This window comes from Pelobates fuscus, chromosome 4, assembly GCF_036172605.1.
Source record: "Pelobates fuscus isolate aPelFus1 chromosome 4, aPelFus1.pri, whole genome shotgun sequence".
NCBI lineage: Eukaryota > Metazoa > Chordata > Amphibia > Anura > Pelobatidae > Pelobates > Pelobates fuscus.
In genome coordinates, this window is record NC_086320.1 from 244,177,632 (window position 1) to 244,196,623 (window position 18,992).

General features: G+C 45.1%; 1 protein-coding gene across 2 annotated transcripts in view; it reads left to right on the forward strand.

Moving 5' to 3' along the window:
* The window catches only part of CLPTM1L (CLPTM1 like), a 469,239-nt gene that overhangs the window by 437,644 nt on the left and 12,603 nt on the right, over nt 1-18,992 (forward strand). For both annotated transcript variants that reach the window (XM_063452024.1, XM_063452023.1), the window contains exon 17: nt 15,354-15,469. In XM_063452024.1, the coding sequence (XP_063308094.1) occupies nt 15,354-15,469 (116 nt within the window). The remainder of the gene's footprint in view (nt 1-15,353; nt 15,470-18,992) is intronic.

Here is an 18,992-nt window from a genome sequence, read left to right on the forward strand (position 1 = left end):
CTCTCGCAACTCCAAGACGCACCTGCCTGCCTGCCTTCCTTCAAGCATTGAGAGTCTCCGCGGGAACCCTAACCCACGAGACAGAATAATACAGGCAGTAGAGGAAATCCCTCCATTTGTCACAAGACATACACTGGCGGGGTCGGCGGATCCACCAGCTTGACACCGTCTAAACTAACTATATGTTTCCTTCATGTCATAATTGACAGTTATAGAATAACTTACTCCTGAAGTTTTATTTGTTTATTAAGTTCTGTTATCATTTCTCTGGCTCCGTAGGCAAACTGGCTAAGCCGTAGCATCACCAAAAGTATCACCCCCCACATTCTTACCCCTATTAATGCCACATATGCGTAACATAAATCCTCATGGTGCAACCCGACAACATCTAGCGCCTTAAACGCAGAGGATGTAATGTTCATCATTTACAGTTATTTTTATCTCTTCTTTTATATCAAGTTGACAGTTCTCAAGCTCATTTTTACACCTAAAAAAACCATGTCGCATATACCATATACCGCACAGGAAGCTCCACTCCCGCCGCATGGGAAGCCCCGCCCTGCAACAATTTTTTTCTTTTTAATTCCACCCGGCTGTGCGGCCGCATGTGGCCCCCTGTTCCATGGCACCCTGTGTGGCCGCACATCTCGCACACCCCTAAGGCCGGCCCTGCATCAGTACATAGAACATCTGCACAGGACATGTGCTTATCTCTGCAACCAGGAACGGTCATAAAACATCCTGTGTTTCTTGAGACAAAGTTACAAGATCATTTCCCAGGAACCTGTAACGGTACTCACTTTAAGTTCATATTTAGCAATTGTTATTCTAGCTCGCAGGGCCAGATTAAGAGCCCAGTGGGCCTGGTGCTGACAATTATGATGGGCCTAATTACAAAATCTTATTGACCAAAAACACTAAAACAGTCCTACCTCCTAAGCGTCATGTATCTGATGGAGATGATGCTGGAGGGAAACTCATAGGATGCAGCTATGAGAAAACACATACCCTATGCTAATCCCATGCTTTCAAGTAAACCCATACCCCCTAACAGCAGTGCCCAGGAAATAAGGAAGTCTATGGATGGGGTAAAAGGGTGGGCAACTTACACAAATTACATAACCAGAACTGCCGAAAGGGATGAACATACACAAAAATGGGGCATTTCTGTGTCCCAATGTCTTCCAGTGTCCCCATGTCTCTAGGACACTAGGGGACATTGAGAGACATTGGGACACTGGGAGACCTGGGGACACTGAGATACTAGGGAACACTGGGAGACCTGGGGACACTGAGACTCTTGGGGACAATAGGAGACATGGGGACACTGGGTGACTGAGACATGAGGGGACACTGGGAGACATGGGGCACTGAGACAGTGATACATAGGCGACACTGTGATATATAGGGGACACTGGAGACTTGATAAAGACCTGGGTACAGGTCAAAACGTTGCAGTGTCCAATAAACCAGCTTACATCTATCACAGTGAGTGCCTGAGATTTTTTTCTTTTATACTAGGAGACACTGAGACACTTGGGGGCACTGTGAGAAATGGGGACACTAGGGGACACTGAGACACTATGGATACTAAGACACTACGGACACTGAGAGACACCAGGGACACTGGGAGAGATGGGGCACTGAGACACTCTGATACATAGGGGACACTGTGATATATAGGGGACACTGGAGACTTGATAAAGACCTGGGTATAGGTCAAAACGTTGCGGTGTCCAATAAACCTGCTTAAATCTATCACAGTGAGTGCCTGAGATTTTTTCTTTTATACTAGGGGACACTGGCACACTACGGACATTAAGAGACACCAGGTACACTGGGAGACATGGGAATACTGAGATACTAGGGACACTGGCTGGGAGACATGGGGACACTGGGAGTGCCCCATGTCTCCCAGGTCTCAAAGTCGCCCAGTGTCCTCATCTCTCCCTGTGTCCCCCAGTGTCACCATGTCTCTTAGTGTCCCCTAGTGTCTCAGTGTCCTCATGTTGCCCAGTGTCCCCTAGTGTTTGTATCCCCATGTCTCCCAGTGTCCCTAAGGGTCTTTGTCCCCATGTCTCCCAATGTCCCGATGTCACTAGGACACTGGGGGACACTTAGAGACATTGGGACACTGGGAGAGAAATGGGGACACAGATACATATGGACGCTGGGAGACTAGGGGACTCTGGGAGACTAAGGACACATACACTAGGGACACTGAGAGACATGGGGACACTGAGAGACACCAGGGACGTTGGGAGATATGAGGACACTAGGGACACTGGCTGGGAGACATGGGGACACTGAGAGACTAGGGGTCACTGGGAGACATGGGGCCACTGTGTCTCAGGGTGCCCATGTTCCCCAGTGTCCCAATGTCTCAGCGTCCCCAAGTCTCTCACCATCCCTATGTCTCGCAGGCCCGGAGCTGCTGTATGGCCTCTCTGTGCAGAGCTGCTCCCCCACGGATCAGTGAGTAGAGAGAGGCAGGGAGGGAGATGCTGTAACTTCTTATCCCTGCCTCTCTCCACATAAACAGCGACTCCTACTGGCCGGTGCTGGTATTGCAGAATAATCTCTGTTTATACTCTGTTTATTACTGCCAGCACCGGCTAGGCGGCCTCAAATACCTGAGAAATATTTCTGGCAATATACCTGGCAACCATAAGAGATACATGAGAAATACCTGGCAACCCTAAGAGTAGTGAGTAAAAAAAAAAAATATATATACATATTTTTTTTTTTTTTTTTAAACCAATGGGCCTGGGCCTGGTGCTGCAGCTCCATCGGCCCCTATGTTAATCTGGCCCTGCTAGCTCGGTCTGTTCAACACATATTGCAGTTTTAACCCTTTCATATCTATCTATTTATGAAAAAACTGCCTCTTACAAGAGAGTATTGTGAGTAAGGCACGGCATACACTGTTACTCACTGCCCAGCTTTTGATAAAAGGGTGGTCGGAGAGTCTGGCTTTGTCGGACGTTCGTGGGAGCTGAAGTGTAGCTATAATTGCTGTATTGCAGTGTTTTCCCTGAGCCTTTGCTGTCTCCTCCCTCTTCTGTGACGTCACCGCGTTTCACCGGATGCGCGGCTTCCTGAGGACGTGATGCTTCCCGTAGCCAGACTCTCCGACCACCCTTTTATCCAAAGCTGGGCAGGGAGTAACGGCGTATGCCATGCCTTACTCACAATACTCTCTTGTAAGAGGCAGTTTTTTCAGTGTACATATGTGTGCTTAAATTTTAATACTTTTTGTTATCTGATTTTATTTTAACTTGTACCTTTGAAATAAACCTTTGCAAAAGTGCTGCAGGCAGTTAAAGTATATCTGGGTATATCTGTGGGAATACTTTCATTATTGCATTTTGGTTTTTGCAATCTACACTATCATGTGTTTTCTGTATATCTTTCTCTATATGTGCTGAAACAATCTGAACTGGAGAAGAAATGTATTAAAGGAACACTATAGTCACCTAAATTACTTTATCTAAATAAAGCAGTTTTAGTGTATAGATCATTCCCTTGCAATTTCACTGCTCAATTCACTGTCATTTAGGAGTTAAATCACTTTGTTTCTGTTTATGCAGCCCTAGCCATACCTCCCCTGGCTATGATTGACAGAGCCTGCATGAAAAAAAAAACGGTTTCACTTTCAAACAGATGTAATTTACCTTAAATAATTGTATCTCAATCTCTAAATTGAACTTTAATCACACACAGGAGGCTCCAGCAAGCTATTAACGTAGCCGGGGATTAGAAAATCTTAATTAAACAGAACTTGCAAAAAAAAGGAAAGCCTAAATAGGGCTCTCTTTACAGGAAGTGTTTATGGAAGGCTGTGCAAGTCACATGCAGGGAGGTGTGACTAGGGTTCATAAACAAAGGGATTTAATCCTAAATGGCAGAGGATTGAGCAGTGAGGCTGCAGGGGTATGTTCTATACACCAAAACTGATTCATTAAGCTAAAGTTATTCAGGTGACTATAGTGTCCCTTTAAGTATTACTTTTTCATATTACTCCAAAAATGTGCATTCACACTTGGCTTATCACCTAATTAGCCACTTTCTCAAAAATTCTGCTCCACTCTTTTTTTTTTTTTTTTTTTATCTCTTTATATCTTCTCTTTTGTTTGAGGGTACCACATTGAGAGTGTATTATTAGATTTAGCTTATAATAGTAATTAGATTTTTAAAGGGTGCTCCAAAATTCTTTTTATTCGAACCACCTTTAGCAGCTTGAAGTAATTGTTTTCTATGTGACTCAGTCTTTCATATTGTTGTGGAGGAATTTTGTCCCACTGTTCTTTACAACGTTGTTTCAGTTGAGGTTTGCTGGCATTTGTTCATGCACAACTCTCTTAACCCCTTTGCGACGCATGACTGAAATTTCCCCTCATGCTTGTCCTACTGTTAAGGACGCATGACGGAAAATTTCCGTAATTTACTAAAGTTAACCCCAGATCGCGGCGATCGTGGGGTTAACGCTCCTCGAGTCTGCCTCGGTACTTGAGGCAAACCAGGAGCACCCGATAACGCTGTCACTGCAGCTGTGATCGCTCTGACAGCCTGTCAGAGCGAGCACATGTGCTGAAGGAACTTCTGATCTGCCTCCCTGTTCTTCCGCGTTCAATGTTAAGTGCAGGAGATGGATCAACTGTGATCTGATTCTCCCTGCCAAAGAAACAAGTTACAGTTAAATCTGTGACCCCCCACCTTTTCCCCTATTTTTTTAAAATTAACCACTTCCCTGCCATTTGATCACTGACTAGTGACAAAATACAAATCACAGTATTTTACTGTGATTAGATTTTTTTTTTTTTTAACACATATGGGCTAACTTTATTTTTTTAAACCTTTTTTTTTTAGTTTTAAAAGTCCCACCCGCCTTTACAAAGTCCTAATAAAAAATTAACCCCTTCCCTGCTAGTTAATCACTGCCTACAATGATCAAAATACAGATCACATTGTTATGTTTTTTAACCCCTGAGAGTTAACTTTTATTTTATTTTTAACCCTCAGGGCTTCAATTTATGTAATTCATTTAAATATTAAAAAATGATGTATTTTGCTAGCTGAGGTGGATGAGAGTTATGGGAAAATGGGGGATTTACTGTTAGGGGTTAAGGGTAAAAAAAAGTTTATACAAATTTTAAAAGCATAAAAAAAGTTTTAAGAAGGTTTTTAAAAGTAGAAAAAATTAACAAAGAAAAAAAAAAGTGTTAAAAAGTTTTAAAAAAGTAAAAAAAAATGATTTAAAAATGCTCATTACCACTGCACCTTGAACAAATTAGCGGAAAAATTATCCCATGCTAAGGTACAAAATATGCCTTTTGAAGTACCCCATAATAAATGGTATGCGTTTGTAGTGCAGTTTGAATAACCAACCAGCTAAACTACTCCAAAATGGCACATGGACCCAGCAAAAAACGTCAACGTTTGAAAAAAAACTGGCTGCGTCTCAAATGTGCCCCTTCAATATCCACATACACCTGGCAAAGGTACATACAGGCATATTTGTATACAAATATTTTTTTATTTTTTTTAAACGGATAAATCTTGCAACATGCACCAACGGGTGACTTTTCAAGTACGAAGTCCTAGGGTGATCCAAACATGCACCAACAGATGACTTTTCCAATTGCGAAGTCCTGGTTTCTGAAGGAAGGTCCAAACATGTCCATCCTGAGTGTAAGCTGTAATGTCTTGAAGTTATGCTGAAAGAGAGCGTGGAAAAGGTTAGGAACCGGTCTGGCAACTGTTTGCAGTAATGTAATAAACCCAGCACAAACTCTAACGAAATGTAACTAGTCTAAGTATGACAGATAACAGTAACGAAGCTGTAGTTAAACAAGGTACATGTCTGATATATACCAGGTAAAAAATATGAAGGAATATATAGAGTATAGGTATACTTACATGAGATTTCATCCCTCGAGGGTGCGGAGGGTGGGAAAATACTCGCCTCCTGTCATTACTAAAATTAAGATTATAAGTACACTAACGCTAGCATAATCTTCAATTTTACCACATGACAGGAGGCTTCATATTTTGCATTTTTAACGCTGATGAAGGAGAGACGCGGCTGCCCCCGAGTTTAGGCGGAAATAGAAGGTCCGAAAGGTCGCTTCGCGTGACCAATCCGCGGCTCGTAGGATGTCTGCCAGTGATGCTCCCACGGAGAAAGCCGACGAGGCCGCCGCTCCGCGAACGGAGTGGGCACCGAAGGTGTCTTCCACACCTGCTAGAGACAGGATCCAACGTACCCATCTGGCAAGGGTGGTAGTAGAGACGGGAACGTGAGGTCTAACATAAGACACCAATAGTTGTCCCGAAGATGAGACCCGAAGGAGGGAAGTGACCTGAACATATCGACGCAGAGCAGAAACCACGCAAAGCAGCGGTTCCGTAGGAAAAAAGGGGTAGAAGACTGACAAGGAATCCGATTTCGTACGACGTGACACTTGGAAGGTAACTCCCTCGGGGGAGACCGAGAAGGCGTCAATGTCGAAAGCCCGCACGTCCGAAACTCTGCGGAACGAGACCAGACAAAGTAGGAGTGTTAGTTTGGCCGACAGTTGTCGAAGTGAGAGTCTGTCGTTATCTGGCCAGTCTCGCAGAAACTGTAGGACGACTTCTACGTCCCATAACCGAGTGTACTTGGGCCTGGGGGGCCTTTGAAGTCTGATGCCCCTGAGGAGGCGGCATACCAGAGGGTTTTTCCCGACGGGTGTACCCAGGACCGGAACGTGAGCCGCTGAGATCGCGGAGCGCACGACGTTGAGGGATCGGTAAGACCTGCCCGCGGAGTATAGGTGGGAGAGAAAATTCAAGATGGCCGTTACAGGTGCCGTAAAGGGATCAAAGTTCCGTTCACTGCACCAAGCGGACCAGGAATTCCATGCTGCAAGATAGCATCGTCTGGTTCCTGGTGCCCACGAATCCCATAAGAGGTCTCTAGCTGTCTGCGATAAGTCCTCGCCCCTTAGGGCCAAGCGCCCCTGAAAGAGTCCAGGCTACTAGAGTGAGGCGGTCTTCCAGAATGAGAGGATGGGGGTTCCCTCTCGGGTCTGTGAGGAGTGTCGGGTAGGACGGTATGAGGAGAGGATCCCTGTAGGATGAAGCTAGAAGGTCCGGGAACCATGGTTGGCTCTGCCATAGGGGAGTGATGAGGAGCAGAGACCCGCGTTGCGTCTTTAAGTATTGTATCGTCCTTGCCACCATGGCAAATGGGGAAAGGCGTAAGCGCCCCTGGGTGGCCATGGTTGGAGAAAGGCGTCTACTGCTTTGCTCTCCGGATCTGGTAGCCAGCTGAAGTACTCGTCCGTCTGCCTGTTGTTGCGAGATGCGAAGAGGTCTAGGTGGAGGGAGCCTCTCCTGACCGAGAGGCGATGGAAGATCATTGGGTCCAGTCTCCAGTCGCTGCTGTCCCGCCAATGGCGAGAGAACCAGTCCGCTGTCAGGTTCGTTTCGCCCGGGAGATATTCTGCCATGAGGGAGATTTTCCGGGGAAGGCAAAACTCAAATATTTCTTTCGTAATCTCTGAGAGGAGTCTGGACCGGGCCCCTCCCAGTCTGTTGATGTAACGGACCGCTGACACATTGTCCATCCGGAGGAGGATGCAGCAGTTGGTCCGGTTTCTCGCTAGGCTGCGAATTGCAAACGACCCCGCTAGAAGTTCTAGGCAGTTGATGTGGAGTTTGAGTTCCTGGGAAGTCCAAGTGCCTCCCGTCGAACTGCCTTCGCAGGTGGCGCCCCATCCCCAGAGGCTGGCATCTGATTCCAGGACCATGTCGGGCGTGTTCCCGAAGATGGCTCGGCCATTCCACGCTTCCATGCTGTCCAACCACCATCCAAGTTCTTCTTTGACTTCCTCCGTCACCGGAACCGTTTGGTCGTACGAAGGGTTCTGGCGGAGGAAGGAAGCCTTCAAGCGCTGCATCGCTCTGTAGTGGAGTGGACCCGGGAATATCGCCTGGATAGATGCGGATAGCAAGCCCACGATCCGAGCCAGGTTGCGGAGTGGAATGGAGTGGCTGCGAATGGCTCTGCGTATTTCCTTCTTGATGGCTGTGATCTTTGAGGTCGGGAGCCGTAGTGTGCTGGTCTTGGAATCTATCTCGAAGCCCAGGAATTGTATCTTCTGGGCTGGGGATACTTTTGAAAGTTCACCACGAAACCTAGGGACGTGAGGAGTCGGGTGGTATATTTTGTGTGTTGCGTTAGACTGTACCTGTCTGAGGAAAACAGTAGCAGGTCGTCCAGGTAAATAATGCACCGAATTCCTTGAGTGCGTAGTCGAGACACTACTGGCTTCAGTAGTTTGGTGAAGCACCACGGTGCTGAGCTGAGGCCGAAGGGGAGGCATGTAAACTGCCAGGGGCGGCCTTGCCATCGGAATCTGAGGAACTGTCGGCAGGATGTATGGACGGGTACCGATAGGTAGGCGTCCTTGAGGTCCAGTCTTGTGAACCAGTCCCCTTCTTGGAGCAGATCTCTTAGGAGATGGATGCCTTCCATCTTGAAATGTCTGTATGTTACGAAAGCATTGAGCTTCCTTAGGTTTATAACCGGCCGTAAGTCTCCGGATTTCTTTTTCACTAGAAAAATGTTGCTGAAGAAGCCGTTTTGGTAGTGAGCGGGTTCTATCGCTCCTTTGGCCCTGAGTTCCCGTAGTTCGCCATCGATTAGAAGGCGATCTTCCTTGGAGCACTGAATGGGGTACGGTGGGGCGGTCTGGGACGGGGTTTCCACAAAATCTATGATGTAGCCTTGGACCGTCTGGAGGATCCATGCGTCCGTGGAGATGGCTGTCCAGTTCTGAAAAGACAGAGCGATACGACCTGCAGTATACGGGGTTAGTGGACATTGAGGCATTATGATGCTTACCTGTGGGGAAGCGTGCTCTGCCACGGCTACGAGGTCCTCTGCCTCTGTCTGCTCCACGGGTGTAGGAGAAGGGCTGCCTGAAACCCACTTCCGGGTAGAAGGGTTGGGGTCTGTGTGAGCGGGGGCCAGAGGGCCAAAAACGGCTGGCTGCTCGGCCCCTGTAGCGGCCAGCCCGTCCAAAAACACCCCGACTGGGGTAGCCCCTGAATACTCGCTTCATTGAAGTTTGAGCCTTATTGAGCGAGGTGAAAATGTTTACGTGCTTATTAAGCTCTTTGAGGAAGGCTTCCCCAAACAATTTGCCCTGTGCAAGCGGTCCCAACTCCTTGGTGCCCAATTCCACCAGCTTTCCGTCAATACGGAGCAGCGCTGCTTTACGCCTCTCAGAGGAGAGGGCTACATTGGTGTTACCAACAAAACAAAAGCACCTCTGTGCCCATTCTCTTATATCGTGTGCCCACTCTTTAACCATGCTGGTATCAAATCCGTCAGCCCTTGTAAAAGCATCGTCCGCCAAAAACATGATGCGGGAAAGTGGGCCAATAGAGTCTAGGAGTTTGTCTTGAACTCCGTGGAAGCCCTTCTCCACTCCTCTCCTGGGGTCCCGGCCACCCCGAGACATGAATGTGTTCATGACCTGGTCGAATTCGGGGGTTTGGGCCACGTTGTCCGGAAGGGAAGGGCGAGGGCATTCCGATCATAGTCGGTTGCGCACCGTTTTGTCCAGGGGTTTGCGGAGCCAACGGTGCATACATTTGGAGAGATGGTCGGGGGGGGGGTCCAGTCCCCCGAACGCGGGTGCCGTATATTGCGGGGGTCGAATAGACATTGCCCCGTGGGGTCCAGAATGGCTTCCCCTTCTTCTTGGACCGGTGTGGGGTCGTCCGGCAGTTGGATGTCGTCCAAGAAGGTGCCTTTTAGGAGACCCGTATGGGATCCCGTGTCCAAACCCCAGTCATTGTCTTGATCGGAATCTGCGGCCTGCCACTCATCTAACACAGCCATGGAGCGTGTTTGTTCTTCCCCCTCATCCGAGGAGTAATGGGCGGGGGTGGGTGGGGCTGGCCTGTGGCGTTTGGCAGGTGCCTTGCCTTTGCCCGGGTTGTCATTCCTTTCCTTGCCCTTCCAGTGGCGTTTGCTGGGCCGTGAGTCGGCCTGGGCATGGGATTCTGAAGCCTCAGAGTCATAGTCATGGGCTTGGGCTGTTGTGACTTTTTTAGTCTGATCGGCAGTTGCCGTCATAACCCTGGATAATGCTTTCTCCATAGAGGCGGAGATGAATTCCGCAATCATGGTTTGGAAGTCTGCAGGGTTTTGAGGTGTATCCATGATAATAGGAGTTGGGCCGCTGTAATAGCTTGAAGCACAGAAAAGGTTGGGCTAGGGGTCTGTCCCAGTTAGTGAGAAAAAAAGGGGGGTACCTGCAGTACCCAGTTAACCCCAGCAGGGTAGGTATTGGTAGATATATAAAACACAGTGAAGTGTAAAAAGGCAAACCCCAGCAGGGTGAATATGATAAATCTGGTAGTAAAAAAGCACCAGTTTCCCCAGCAGGGAATATTGGGATTTTTCTTCTGGGCCACACCCAGGTATAAATGCTCAAATATATATATAGGTGGCACGAAATCCACCTGATAGCAGCAGTACTAAATATAGGGCTTCACCCTGTAAGTGTGCAAAAGCACCAGTAGGCAGTAAAATAGTTTTTAATTATGGGGCCACACCCCAAGCACAGGTAAATAACTTTATAGATGACTGACCTGGGGACCCCTGCCTGGTTGTGTCCGGTTACTGTGTGTACGGGCGCCGGAATGAGGAGACCGCAATGCTCCCAAGATGGCGGCCGTGGATCTCGCGAGATGCGAGATCCAAGATGGCCGCCGGAGGAGCGGGAAAAAACGGTTTCCCGCTGTGCGGCTACAGTGAAAGTGGCTGTGAAGCCGTGTGGAGGAAAAAAGGGGGGTGGAGGGTGAGCGTTACCCTCAGGGAAAGTGTGAGACAGTCGGTCCGACGGCGGAGAAAGCCGGCGGACCGAGAGGGTGAAGAAAAGGAGAGAGACCCTGTGAAGAAAACAGGGAGGGGGAAAAAGACTCCCCCAAGAGCGAAACCCCAAGGGGGCAGATGAAATAAAGGTAGAAAACAATAGAGCAAATATAAAAACTACATATATAAGTTAAAATCCAGTATTATATAAAAATTACATATAGTATACAATAGTGAAAAGGGAAGAGCCAAAAACTCTGACCTGTCTGCTGATGGAGCAGTAAAGAAAGAGGGGGAGGAGCCTCATTACTGTGAATACTATACCTCCTACTTTCTTTTGATTTGTTAATGTTTTCACCTTTTTTCTTTACTGCTATGTGAGTTAGTAAAGAGAGTTAATGCAAAATATGAAGCCTCCTGTCATGTGGTAAAATTGCACTCACACTTTGTAAAGTTATATCAAGCGTCACTGGAAGATTGGGGGGCAGTTTTGCACGGTCCTGCAGTCCGGCAAGTAGATGAAGAGACTGGAGGTTGCCGCGTGCGTGTCACCGATCTCCCCTTCTGCGTTCCAAGTGCAGCTCGGTAAAGTGTTTACAGTAAGTGCCGAAAAGTATTGCTGTCCTTACACGTTTCGTGAGTATGTGCTCACTTCATCAGAGGCTATTGGGCGAGTAACATCCTCGGGTTTAAATAGCTGATGTTCGGCTTATATTAACCCCTTCAAGTACAGTCCGTACTCGCTCGATAGATAGCAATACTATAATGTACATTGTGATAAATAATTCATTATTGTACATTTTTATACACATGAATATTATGAGTTGAAAAGCATTCATAAAATTACTTTGTTGTGCAAACTTTAAAAAGAAAAGGGGAAGTGTCTGGAAAAAAAAGGGGTACAGTTGAAATAATAATATATATGCACAAATGAAAGTGGATGTGCTTATATTAATGCATTTACCAAATTGTAAGTATCATATTTATTATTTATAGTGAAGAGACTAAGAAGAAAAGTGCTAGTATGTTTATATCTTTTATACCAACTAAATTATTATTATTACTTTTTATTGGGTTTTTCTTTTTGCATATCAAAACCCACATTTATATAATTAAATCATTCTCAACCATACTAAATTACTATCAAGTCAGTATGGACTGTACCTGAATAGGTTAACACAAACCGATACCTGCAACATATCTATAAACATACAAGCATTTTTCTTCTTAGTCTCCACTATAAATCATAAATCTGATACTTAGAAAGAACTTACTAGTCAGATCCTTCAGTTACAATTTGGTTAATGCATTACAAATGCACCAATCTCTGTACCGCCTCTAATCCCTCCAATATTCCCTTTCCTCTATCTGACCACCATCTGCTGACTTTTGACATCGTTATACCCAAGACCCAATTGAACATCAATCTCACAGAAACCTCCTATGTCTTGACCTAGAGCATTTTTCCACTAAGCTCCAAACTCTCCTTTTACCTATCTCAAACCTCACCTGTCTTACCTCTGCAACCTCCTTCTACAATTCCACCCTCTCCTCTCAACTAGACATCATGGCACCTCCTACATTTAAACACAGCAAGCGCCCCCAACAACAACCTTGGCACACCAAGCCGACTCGATATCTCCAAAAATGCTCCAGAACTGCTGAACGCTGTTGGAGAAAGTCTCACTGTGCGTCACTATAAATGTATGCTGCGCTCATACAGCTTGGCTCTTTCCTCTGCAAAAGTAAATTACTTCAATACCCTCATAACCACACTCTCCAGCGAACCCAAACGACTATTTCACACATTTAACTCTCTTCTTCGCCCTATTGTTCCTCCTCCACCTACTAACTTGACCGCCTCAGACTTTGCAACTCACTTCACTGACAAGATCTCTACAATCAGAGAAGAGATGTCTCATCTTTCTTCTTGACCTTACAATACTTCCCCTAACCTCACTCCCTCCCTCAACTCACTTCACTGACAAGATCTCTACAATCAGAGAAGAGATGTCTCATCTTTCTTCTTGACCTTACAATACTTCCCCTAACCTCACTCCCTCTGCTGTTCTATGTTAATTCGCACACGCTACAGCGGAAGAGGTTTCTGCTCTGCTCCAGTCCTCCCGCCCCACCACCTGCTCCCTAAATCCAATGCCCTTGCATCTTTCTCTACCTCTAACTAAAATTCTCAATCTCTTTCTCTCCTCTGGCATATTTCCATCGCCCTTCAAACATGCAACTATAACCCCAATTCTAAAGAAGCCAAACCTTGACCCTAACTCCTCGTCCAACTACCGTCCTATCTCGCTACTGCCTTTTGCATCCAAGTTCCTTGAAAGATCATTGTGTATGCAAGCTTGACAGACTTCCTCGAGTTCAATTCTCTGCTAGACCCACTTCAGTCTGGTTTCCACGCTAAGCACTCTGTAGAAACGGCACTGACCAATGTATCCAATGATGCTCGCTGCCTAGGTGTTCTCTTTGACTCCAACCTCTTCTTTATGCCTCATGTTCAGTCTATCGCCAAATCCTGCCGCTTCTATCTCAAAAACATTGCGCGCATCCGACCCTACTTAACGCCAGATGTGACTAAGGTGCTGGTCCATTCCACTGTCCTTTCTCGCCTTGTCTAATGTAATCCGCTTCTCAGTGGTCTTACATGCTCCCAACTAGCACCGTTACTGTCCACCTGCACCGCCCAAGCCTCACCCTAATGTCAGTCCCTACATTGGCTTCCTGTAAGATATAGGGCTCAATTTAAAATTCTGGTTCTTGCTTTCAAATCTCTACATAATGCTGCTCCCACCTATCTATCCTTCCTAATATGGGAAGTATGTCCCGTTTAGGCCCTTACACTCTGCTGAAGACTTACATCTATCTTCTGTCCGTACTCCCACCTCTGATGCTTGCCTTCAAGACTTTTCGAGGGCTGCACCGTTCATATGGAACTCACTTCCCTCCTCCGTTAGATGCTCACCCAGTCTCTACTCCTTCAAAAAATCATTAAAAACCCACTTCTTCATAAAAGCGTATCAATTAAACTGTTTATGGCTCCCGACTGACTCCTCTCTTGCAACTGTCATTAGTCTAATACTATCCTTACCTTTTGTGTCATTTTACACCACTCCCTCTAGCATGTAAGCTCATTGAGCAGGGCCCTTAACCCCTCTGTTCCTGTGTGTCCAACTTGTCTGGTTACAACTACATGTTTGTTCGTCCACCCACTGTAAAGCCCTGTGGAATTTGTTGGCACTATATATACAATAACATAATAATAATAGAGTCCGATATGTTTTTTTTTGCAATTTATCTCATCATTGCACTGTCTTGCCTTAAAGGGAATTTGCTGGGACATCCTGGGAAAATTAACAACTTTTATATAGTCTTTCTCACTGTATAATGATGCACTTTAAATTGTTTAGAAAAGATATCATAACCATTCCCAGTTCGATGGGCAGCACCAATTGCTTATTGAAGACCATTGCTGATGTCTTTTCTCCATTGCATTGTGATAACACACAAGTGAACGCTCCAGACCAACAAACTTCTACAATAGTGGTCACACTTGCTGATGATCAATTTATCAAGGGTATTTGATTAACAGCACATGTATGATACGTAGCCTCTTAATCCCTATGGATGCAGTAAGGGTGTACTTAGTTTTTCACACATGGCATCCATTTTTGGCTTTATTTCTGTTAAATAAATCACATAAATAACACATTGTAATATGTCATTTGTTGTTGTTCATCTGAGGTTGTATTTACCTAATTTCAAGACCTGTTAAGGAACAGACGATTGTTATGTTATTATCAATAGGGTGTACTTTCTTTTTCCCATGACTGTATATAGTAACTGCCTATACTACTCATGTTCTGGATCTTTAGCGTCTAAAATAATGTACGTTTAAGCTTATCTAAAATACCAGCAAGATGACTTAATATATACTTTATACAATGTGAAACCCATCTGACATCATGTGATACCTTTTATAAAATCTATTTTATATATGATTGCACTTATCTTGTATATTCTAGATATTGTATTTGTCTCATTGCTTCCCTTTCCAATTGTTTGGTACCAGATATTCACATAAATATATAACTTGCCAAGAGTCATAATAGTAGAGGACAGAATGGTCAGGACAAGCCAGGTCAGACACACTGATATCCTTATACCTCACTGGTGCAAGAAATATGATGGCAATGACTACCCAGTAGTTCTGTTATCTAAATCAGCAGAATTTTTACATAAACCATTAAACTGTACTTATTAATCTTGCATTTGTATTTGACATAAATGAGACTTGCTTTTAGAAGTGGTAGTGTTATCCCACAGCCAACAGAATTATGTGATTGCTCTGCTTTAACAGTTTATAGAGGATTTCTGTATTATGAAGAAAAATGTATTAACGTTAATAATACAATGTATACTATAGTGGAATAATATACATATTTCTTTTTTTTTTTATTCACAGGCATTTAATACATTTATTGATGATATATTTGCTTTTATTATTACTATGCCAACATCACACCGACTGGCATGTTTCAGAGATGATGTTGTTTTTCTAATTTATCTGTACCAAAGATGGTAAGTTTAAGTGTTTCCTTTTTTCTTTTCCTGTTTTATTAATTTGACCTTAAAGGGATACTCTAAGCACCAAAACAACTTTAGCTTCATTAAGGGTTCAACAAATCCCAGGTCCCCATGGCGGCTAGAATTTTTGTCCTGGTGGGGAGATGATCAGAAAAGTCCCACTGGACCCCAGAGAAAGATCCACTCAGCTCTTTCAAAAGTAGGGAAGCTGGGTGGGAATAAGTTAAAATAAAAATTTTAATTTGTGAGTTTATGAGAAAATGTATGTGTGTGTCTGTCTTTCTCTGTGTGTGCGTGTGTCTGTTTAGGTATGTGCTCCCCTCCGATCACAAAGATTGATGATCTTAGTCATGGAGGCAAGACCAGCCATGGCAAATTCAACACAGCATGGGAAAGGTGTTTTTACTCACCTTTTTCCCCATGCTGTGGTGATTTTGTCACGGCTCGTCTTGCCTCCAGGGCTGAGATCATTAATCTTTGTGATCTCAGCTAAGTCAATGATTTCCCATTTGGGAGGATACTGCGCATGTGCAGCACAAGAAAATTTGGTGAAAACAACTAAATTAAAACCAGATTGGCAAATCTCATATTTATCAAAGCCAAATCCAATCAAAATTCCAATGTTCAACTGAATTTGCACAATCCAGCTGAATATATTCGGTTTCAACTTTAACATCTGTGCTTTTCACATCTAAATCTTATATAAAATATGGAATCCAAACCTATACAAAGCACCAATTTTAAAGAAATATGCTATAGGGTTGCTCTCTTTGTAAAATTTATTTATCATCATTTACCATGGCACAATATATATGTTGACATAGACCTTTTAAAATTACAAATCACGCAGAGGACAAGTTTGGTTTAGCTTTAATTCATTGACAATAGAATTGTAAATATATTCACGTACAGTATATGTATGTATACATTTTTGTATACAAATATCCAAAATTTGACAAGTCAAGTGTTCTTCGTGCCAGGATGTTAAACTTTATATGTTCTTCCTTATAGATGAGGTCTTGACACATGGGACACCTTTAGTAGAAACATTATAAAACTTAATTATACACCTCCCCTTAATTTAAGCCTGAAAGCCTATCTGAAAACTACACTCAAGACATTTAACCAGTGAGAGAAAACATCTCTCCAAATTTACAGGGAATAACTCAAGTAGCCCCTGGTTTGTCCCACTCCTTTCACACAGTGGCCAGAGACCAGAAAGGCCCTGGATATTCACTCTCCAGCAGCAAGTGGATCCTAAGTTAACTTAAATGGCGACAGCCCCAGAGAGGACAGCTAAATTCAAAGAGAACTTTCAAAGGCTCGTCCTTGATATTAATCCACTTTCACCAGTGTTGTGGCCGTGACTTAAAGATGAATATTAACTCCTTAAGGACAGCGGGCATTCTATACCGTCCTTTTTGGTGTGGCTCTAAACGCTGGAGGGCCGCGATCCTGGGGTCAGCCTGGGAGCTCAGGCATGCCCCCTCTGCCCTGGCTATGTGATCACGGGGTCTTCCCGAACACATGGCCGGAAAAGCCAGCTTGTGCATTGCCTGCAGGATGACTGCCTGAACTCTCAGGCTGTCCCATTAGAGCCTGAAAAAAGTCTTTACAAGTTTATAAAGTATATAAAAAGTACTTAAATCATATATATAAATATGATCTAAGTACTTTTATATAAACATACATAATCCATTATTCTAAGTGTATTTTAATATTAATATATATAATTATATATATATAAAAATCAATAAATAATTTTAAAATATATATATACTTGTTTAAATTAGTTTTAACTGTATTTTGATATTAATATACATATCTATTTAAATAAAAATACATTTAGAATGATGTTATAAATACATATCTCTCTCTCTCTCTCTCTCTCTCTCTCTATATATATATATACATATATATACTTATATATATACACATATATACATAAATTCTACAAATATATTTATATAATATGTTTACATAATGAAGTACCGTATTTATCGGCGTATAACACGCACCGGCGTATAACACGCACCTCATTTTTAGAAAGAAATTCCAGGAAATTTCCCCCCCTCCCATAGTATTCCCCCCCCTCATCCCATAGTATTCCCCCCTCATCCCATAGTGTCCCCCCCTTTCCATAGTATTCTCCCCCCCCTCCCATAGTATTCCCCCCTCCCATAGTATTCTCCCCCCCTCCCCTCCCATAGTATTCTCCCCCCTCCCCTCCCATAGTATTCTCCCCCCTCCCCTCCCATAGTATTTCCCCCCTCCCCTCCCATAGTATTTCCCCCCCCCTCCCATAGTATTTCCCCCCCTCCCCTCCCATAGTGTACTTTCCTCCCCCTCCCCTCCCATAGTGTACTTCCCTCCCCCTCCCCTCGTGTACTTTCCTCCCCCTCCCCTCCCATAGTGTACTTTCCTCCCCCTCCCCTCCCCTCCCATAGTGTACTTTCCTCCCCCTCCCCTCCCATAGTGTACTTTCCTCCCCCTCCCCTCCCATAGTGTACTTTCCTCCCCCTCCCATAGTGTACTTTCCTCCCCCTCCCCTCCCATAGTGTACTTTCCTCCCCCTCCCCTCCCATAGTGTACTTTCCTCCCCCTCCCCTCCCATAGTGTACTTTCCTCCCCCTCCCCTCCCATAGTGTACTTTCCTCCCCCTCCCCTCCCCTCCCATAGTGTACTTTCCTCCCCCTCCCCTCCCCTCCCATAGTGTACTTTCCTCCCCCTCCCCTCCCCTCCCATAGTGTACTTTCCTCCCCTCCCATAATTACTTACCTGTTCTGAAGCGTGGGCCGGCTTCACAGCGCGCACAGCGGTACAGGAACTTTAATTTCAGGTTCCGGTTTCCGGCGGGACTGAAAGGAGGAAGTGTGCACACTATTGTGCACACTTCCTTTCAGTCCCGCCGGAAACCGGAACCTGAAATTAAAGTTCCTGTACCGCGGTGCGCGCTGTGAAGCCGGCCCACGCTTCAGGACAGGTAAGTAATTATGGGATATCGGCGTATAACACGCACCCACGATTTTTCCCCTATTTTCAGGGGAAAAAAGTGCGTGTTATACGCCGATAAATACGGTAATTTTATTAATTACAATATGAGAGACCTGTCTGATAACCCAGGCACAAAGTCCAGAGAATTTGCTTCACAACCCCTTTATTTAAAGGGACTCTCCAGCCAAGCAGTTTTACTCACCTAGTTCCAGCGCCGGGAGCCTCGTGAAGCCACGCCCCCTATTTCGTCAAAATGGCGAAATAGGCGGGCGCGAGCAGGGAGCAATCAGACGCTTCCATTTGGAAGCGTCATTGCTCCCTTGTGCGCATGCGCGGCTTAGCCGCACATGCGCACATACTTCAGAGGGCGGCATTCATGCCGCCCTCTGAAGTCCTGAGCACACTACCGCGCATGCGCGCGGCCGCGAGCTGAGCTGACTGACAGCTCAGCTCGCGGTCTTTGCCCGACCCCTCTCCTCTCTGACAGGCTTTAGAGAGAAGGCGCGCACACAGTGCCTTCTCT